Source organism: Mastomys coucha, unplaced genomic scaffold (assembly GCF_008632895.1).
Source record: "Mastomys coucha isolate ucsf_1 unplaced genomic scaffold, UCSF_Mcou_1 pScaffold15, whole genome shotgun sequence".
NCBI lineage: Eukaryota > Metazoa > Chordata > Mammalia > Rodentia > Muridae > Mastomys > Mastomys coucha.
Window position 1 is genome coordinate 105,703,476 of NW_022196897.1, and position 7,292 is coordinate 105,710,767.

At 41.7% G+C, this 7,292-nt stretch overlaps 1 protein-coding gene across 4 annotated transcripts in view; it reads right to left on the reverse strand.

The window, feature by feature from the left end:
* Positions 1-193: 193 nt before the first annotated feature.
* Positions 194-7,292, reverse strand: part of Znf106 (zinc finger protein 106) — a 54,215-nt gene continuing 47,116 nt past the window's right edge. For all 4 annotated transcript variants that reach the window (XM_031371582.1, XM_031371583.1, XM_031371584.1 and 1 more), the window contains 5 exons: positions 5,027-5,218; positions 4,550-4,612; positions 3,287-3,406; positions 2,736-2,807; positions 194-1,904 (listed from right to left, as the gene is read on the reverse strand). In XM_031371582.1, the coding sequence (XP_031227442.1) occupies positions 1,764-1,904; positions 2,736-2,807; positions 3,287-3,406; positions 4,550-4,612; positions 5,027-5,218 (588 nt within the window). In that variant the 3' untranslated portion in view covers positions 194-1,763. The remainder of the gene's footprint in view (positions 1,905-2,735; positions 2,808-3,286; positions 3,407-4,549; positions 4,613-5,026; positions 5,219-7,292) is intronic.

The following is a 7,292-nucleotide window of genomic DNA, read 5'->3' on the forward strand; positions in this document are numbered from 1 at the left end:
CACACACACACACACACACACACACACACACACACACACACGCGCCCCCTTCCCTGTCACCATATACCTCTGGCTGGCCCAAACTTGCTAGGTAGGCCAGGCTGACCTTGAGCTCTCAGAATCCAGCTGCCTCTGTTTGAGGATTAGAGGTCCAAGCTGCCATGCCCAACTAAAGCATACTCTTTATCTTAGATCATAAAATAAAATTTGTTGCATTTATTTTGTAATCCATTTTTTACAAAAAGCCAGCAGCTTTCCTTTAACCCTGAAAAGAATATATTTAACAATTCTAAGAATCATGAAAATAAACTACAAAATGATCGAAGCTATGATTAGTGGTACACATCTGAAATCCCAGCATTTGGGAGGGAGAAGCAGGAGGATCACCAGTTCAAGACCAGCTTTGGCTACATAGTGACGGGAAGCCAGCCAGTCTGGGCTACATCAGACCTGCCTCAAGGCAAATACCTAATAAAGTCTGACTTTAAACTTCCCAACTGGTATCTCTTACCTACCCGCTTAAAACAAAATGCAACTTTATATAAAGAGTGTGTATCTTAATTTCACATAACTTTCATAAAACATGAAGACTCTGTTCTTGTTTTTAAACCTGCAGTCTTGTAATGACTGTTAAGATTTCTAATCCCAGGATGTTCATTATGCTTTTAATTAACATGTATTAAATATGCATAATGGGTTTTACTATGCTGTTCTGACACTGGGAACTGAACCTAGGGCTTCCCACACACCAGGCGGGTCACTTCACCACTGAGCCACGAAAGTCTCAACAAACGTATACAATGGATCTGGATCACAGATAGCTCCTCCCCCTCTTGTGCGCTCTGCTCCTCCTAGTGATTACTAACTGCCTACAGAGCCTCACAGAGCTCTTCCCTGGGGGACGCTCATTACTGAGCAGTCATAAACATCTGAGTTTCCTAGTCAGATTACTCCAGCTACCTTTGTATTGTAGGTACTTTCCCTGAGAAGTTTACAAGCAAAGCCGTGATTGATATATATCAAGGCTGAAACGTAATGCGCCTACAGACAAGCCTAGAATCAAACTTGAAAAAATATTCAACAGTCCATTAATTCTGCTAAGGGGGTCAGGGTTTGGGGGGAAAAGAAACTCAGAGCTAAATGGAGGGAAAAGAAACCTAGAGCTTAATGTCTCACTGGTCACTCCTGGTACTAGAACCAACTAAAAACAAGGCCTGCACAGATAGAGCTAAAGTTTTATAAGCTAATTATTAGCTTCTATTATTTAAATACACACACACACACACACACACACACACACACACACACACACACACACACACAATTAGCCTGGTAGAGTAAGACAAGACCACACATTTAAAATTGCAAGTTTTTCAGAAAGGATGTAAGTCAAGCCTTAAGTACTTGTAATACCAGAGGAGGGCTGTGCAGATGGGAAAGGATACAAAAATAAGGCCCACTTACTTCCTGTACTGATTTAACAAAACCGAAACCACCTAGGAGAGACTTCAGTGGTAAAGGAGTTGCCAATCACCTGTGAAGTTTAACCCTTAGGACAGCGAAGAAGACAAAACAACTCCCCCAAGTCCTCAAAACAAAGCAACTAGGGGACAAAGTGAGAAGGCACAACTTATGTATCTCATATCTAAGGAAGATTTTTCAATAAAGAAGCCAGAAAGCATTCTGTGTATTCTTCCAACATGAAGCCTGTGTGCCATAAAGTAAAAGAAAAGGTGTAAGAAATGCAAACGCTACATTGCTGATCAAGAAGATCTACAGTCCAGCCCAGACAGAGCGACCCTCAGGGCTGGTGACAACAGCCCCACCCTTACCCAACAGCGGTAATTCTGCATCAGATTCAGCCTCACAGCCTGGATGCTGCCATCATAACAGCCAGTGTAAATCTGGAGAAAGAGATGTGTTTAGGGTACAGACTAAATAAATATACACGAACAACACAGCTACAAAACATTCTTCATAGAAATTTAAATAACATGTAAGAACTGGTCAAAGTCCCTCAGAGGGTGATCCTTGCCCTGTGGCGCGTACAGCAAGGATGGCAGGCTTCAAGGTTCCTACTTATTCTGCATTGGGACAGCGCTGCTATGCTAACAACTGGGAGTCTGTTTGCAATGCCAAGAAAGGACTTTATTACTAAAGATCTTGAAAACATCCATCCTGGTCCAACCTCACAATTAAAAACCCCAAGTTAAACAGGGAGCCAGGTGGGATGTGCCTTTGATCCCAGCACCAAGGAGGCAGAGGCAGAGGCAGAGGCAGGTTGATCTCTCTGAGTTTGAAGCTAGCCTGGTCTACACAGTGAGTTCTAGGCCTAACAAGGCTACTACACAGTAAAATCTTGTCTAAAAACAAGGAAGTTAGTTAAGTAGGGTTAGGTGAGTTGCCTGTAACTATGCTACACTGGCCACATATCTTGACTTTGTTTCCAGTGTCCTGTTCACAGCATGTCTGCAAAAGCAATTTTTTTTTTTAAAGCATCTAACTGCATCTTCCACCTAGCAGTAGTAACAGATTTTACTGCACTTATTTTAGCTACTAATGGAAATAGAATGCTCAACAACATTGTTGGGTTACCCCTATGACCAGAAGACTGTAACAGGGCACATCACAATCAGGCTGGTAAGATGTCATTTAGTAGACACACTATTATTAGCATGGGGAGTTTTAAGTAAACACAAAGGTAAAGAAAGATTTGAAAAACAAGCAATACCCACCACACTTTTATGGATGGTCATACACATAATCATGTCTTTGTGTCCTCCATAAACTTGCAGTCGATCATGGGACTTAAGCAGAAGAAAAAAAAAATAGAGAAATAAGTCAGGAAAGGACTTGATAAATTATATACTGTCATCAATGTCTTTAGGACCAAAGTCTCAAACCTGAAGTCATTATAAGGAGGACTAGACAGGTTTTAAGAGGCTATGGATGCTTTCCAGAAAGCCTGTAAGTTTTGTCCATGATGACACTAAGCTCAGCACTTGGAAAGGAGTTCAGAGATCCTTAGCTACAAAGGGCCACACAACTTTGTCTCAATCCCTGTTCACCCCATCCACCCATAAAAGAAAGGCAATACAGAAATATCAGTTTTGACAACCAGGAGCCTGATCAAGTATCTCAGAGTGGTATCTGAGTGCAGTCCTTGGCCTGGCTGCTTCCTGATCATTTTAGAAGGCTTTTGAAAGTGGATTCAAAGGCGCCAATCCAATCTTATACAAGCAGTCTCCTCAAAGTAGTCATACAAAGTACGTGGCCCTAATCCTACCTGTAATTCATAGACTCGAACAAACTTATCCAGGCAAGCAGTCACCATCACTTTCCCCAGAATATTCACCACAGTCACTGCATGGTTGTGGCCTTTATAGATGCGCACAAGCTCACCAGTCTGCATTAGAAAAGAGGAGACAGTCAATAGACTGGGTTTTGGGCTTCTGGCTACATTTTCTGATTGTAAAGTTCTAAGGGAAAGTTCTGAGATAAACAATGCAGCTGTTCTAATGCTAACAGCTCATATTTTTACTCTCAAGGCACCATTAGCTACAAAACACTATACATATCCTCAGACTTTAACATTTATTTGACAAGTCAGGTGGTGGCAGGGCATGCCTTAGATCCCAAAACTGGGGAGGCAGAGGCAGGTGGATCAATCTGAGTTCCAGGACAGCTTGGGCTACACAGAAAAAAACCTGTCAAGAAAACAAAATAAGACAGAACAGAAAACATTTCCTGACTCTGTGCATCTGTACAGGCACACATGGCACAGCACACACTGGAGGTCAGGACAACTAAGGTCAGTTCTCTCCTTCTACCATATGGGTTGAAGGGATCGAACATGTTTTGTGGTAAGCACCTTTACCTGCTGAGCCATCCACCAGCTCCTTTATTTTTGAAGTATGACTATCCCTGATCCAAGTATCAGAAATGTTCCAACATCTACAACTTTAGAGCACAGACATCAATCACAGGTGAAAGCGCTATGCCTCACCCAGGTGTCAGGTCACAGCCAAAACTTAGATACATTAAAATCAAAATTATCTTCAGGCTATGTATATATAAAATAACTTTTGTATTTATACCCAAGATATTTATTTTATATATGCAAATTCAATGTACAAACAAACAATCTGAAATAAGGAGTAATAGCCAAGCTGCACTCTCACTATTACCATTTCCCAAGTAAATGTCATGATGGTCCAACTCCATCTGCAGACCAGGAAGAGCTGCTTGCTTCTGAGATCTGAGGGCAGGCTCTCAATCATTTGTATCTGTTCTATTTTAAATACTCACTAAGAGCCCCACATTCAAATCAGGCATTCAAGTGAAACCTTCCATAAACTCTGAGTCTTTCTCTGATTAATTCTTTTTGATGAGGATAGGATTTTCAGGTTTGAAATTACCCAAGAGCACATACATGCATATGGGGCTTTACTAGATAATGGGTCAGATGTAAAAATCAAGGGGGCTGAGCAGGCCTTCGAGCTTTAGAATCTCATCTAAAACTTCCTTCCACTGCAAAAACACAGCTTACATGAATGTTGTGAGCATGCACCGACTGGTCACTGGAGCCACTGAACACAAGGTCGTTCACCACCTTAAAGAGAGATAGCCAACAAATTAACTTCTGTGTGAAGTTCTGTTTCCTCTGTAACTTGAAAAGCATACTGGTGAATGTGAATTTCCTTCCTATTTTGAGATGAACACAAACTACATAAAATAATGTTCCCCAGACAAATTATTTAACTGAAAATGCATACCACCAAGCACTGATGAATTTGCCAGGGCATTGCTAGGTTCATGGCCTATGCAGGACAACTACGAACTATTCTAGAAGGGCACAGAGTGTGGCCACACTACAATAAAATACATTTGTTTCTTGCTAGCACTATTAAAAATGATTGTTCACTCTGTGAGCCAGGCACAAGGACTATAATTCCTTGACTGTGCTCTTACAGGATGCCGTGTTCTAAATGATGCACTGCACAGCAGCAAAAATGCCATCACTCACCTTCATGCACAAGACAGTCTTGCTGTGGCCCTCCAGGGTTCTGAGCAGCAGTCCGTTCCGTGCATCACGAACACTAATGGTGCAGTCGTAAGATCCTACAACCAGCAGTTTTCGGGCACCTTCCTGAGCTGTGGCAAGGCAGCTGACTGCCCGAGGGCCATGGCATTCAAAGATCTCCTGTTGCTTGTTGTTCTGAAAAACAACCCACCGTTCCATAAAAGCAACTTACCAAAAAAACTTCAAGAACTGCTAACTAGAGCTGCTATAAACCCTCCCATCTACTGCCTTCCCCAAATCCTAAATGTATGTCAGCTCCAACCTCCTTTGCTGCTTATGACCTCCCTCCCCTGATCTAGTAGGGCAAACTACCCAGAAAATTCTTTTCTACCTTTGACCTGAACTCTACTGACCCTAACAACCACCGACTCCAATGTAGTCTCTGCCAGATTTTGGACTCTTCCACTGTTATTTTTCTTTTCTGAAACAGGGTCTTGCCATGCAGCCCAGCTGAGCCTTGAACCATGTAGCCAGCCCAGACTAACTCTCAAACACAAAAATTCTCCTGCCTCAGTCTTCATACTGCTGGAATTACAGGCATGAACCACCATGCCTATATTCCCATTGTGTTTTATCTCCACAAAAGATATGCTAAATGTCTCATGACATTTCAAAATATCTCTACTGAGAGGTACCTGTTTTCTTAAACAATTTTAGATTTATTTTTATTTATTGTATTTTTGTGTGCACATGCATGTGGGGTATACCATATGCATTCAGGTCCCAATGGAGGCCATGTGAGGGTACTGGCTCCCCTAGATATGGAGTTACTAGTATTGTGAGCAGCTGATGTGAGGGAAATCTGATCCTCTTAATCACCTAGTCCTCTCTTCAATGTAATAAAGATTCCAAACTCTCAGGGAAAGACCTGACTGGCCTCTGGGGGCATGCGGTGCAGACATATACAGGCAGAACACTCTTAAACATAAAACAAGATAAATTAATCTAAAACAAAGAAGTAAATTTAATTTTCCATATTTGTGTTCCTTTGAGGTGTTAACAGAGATAGCAGTCTTCCTATCAGAATGTCAGGTTTACACTATAAATCCTAAAACGCATGTTCTATCTCACACTTCATGCATGTCTCTCCCATCTCTTCTCCCCTGCTTGCCGCCAATCTTGCTTATAAAGCTTCACATTTCCCCAAACATTTTTTAAAAAGATATTTTGAGTACATACATGAAGTAAAACTCTCAGAAACTAAGCAGAAAACAGCAGTTTGCAGCTGAGCAATGTCTTCAAGCCACCTTGACATGCTAAAAACTGTCTGGAGTTTAGTGTCTAGTGATGGACAAAGGTTGCAAGGTAAACAGTCTATCTTGAGTACTATATTCTACATCCTAGAACATAGGCCAAAAAGAGCCAGCCCTGATGTGCAAAATTCATGCATACACCATTTTCAAATCTGCCCTCTACTTCTTGACTTTCAACCATCTAAAACCTTTTCCGCCTGACATCAAACTCTCCCTTTGTAATGTTAGCGCTGACAACGAAACCTGCACATGAAGAAAGTATTTTATAACTATTAAGCTTTTGTCCTTATAAGTAGAATTTTAATTTGTCCTTTTGTCTTTATGCCTATTGCCTAATTCAATCTAAGCAGGAGACTGGCACTTCAACTAAAAGATCTGCACTTATCACAAGTATCAATGGACCAAATCACTTGATTATAAACATACTAGAATCTTCAAATTGTATTTGAAAAGTTTCTAAAAGACCAAAAACTACCTTGCATCATATTCCTTACATAGTCTCAGTCAGTGCTGTGGCAGAGGAGCCCTGGCATTGATGAGGTGTGGAGCTACAGCAGCCATACTTTCAAACCCTGCCTCCACGGATATTGCTCCCATTCCCTTCTCCTCATCTTCGGCCTGTCCTTTCACGTCAGCTGCCACAAAGCCTCCAACAAGGTCTCCCTGATTCTACTATTAAGTCTTCTCCAAACTTGTCAATGTACCTTCTAAAACAGAAATGAGGGCTGGCGAGATGGCTCAGCAGGTAACAGCACTGACTGCTCTTCCGAAGGTCCTGAGTTTGTATCCCAGCAACCACATGGTGGCTCACAACCACTCATAATGAGATCTGATGCCCTCTTCTGGTGCATCTGAAGACAGCTACAACACACTATGCCAGAGGCGGAGCCGGAGGGAGCCATATGTACAGCTAGTATACTCATACACATAAAATAAATAAATCTTAAAAAAAAATT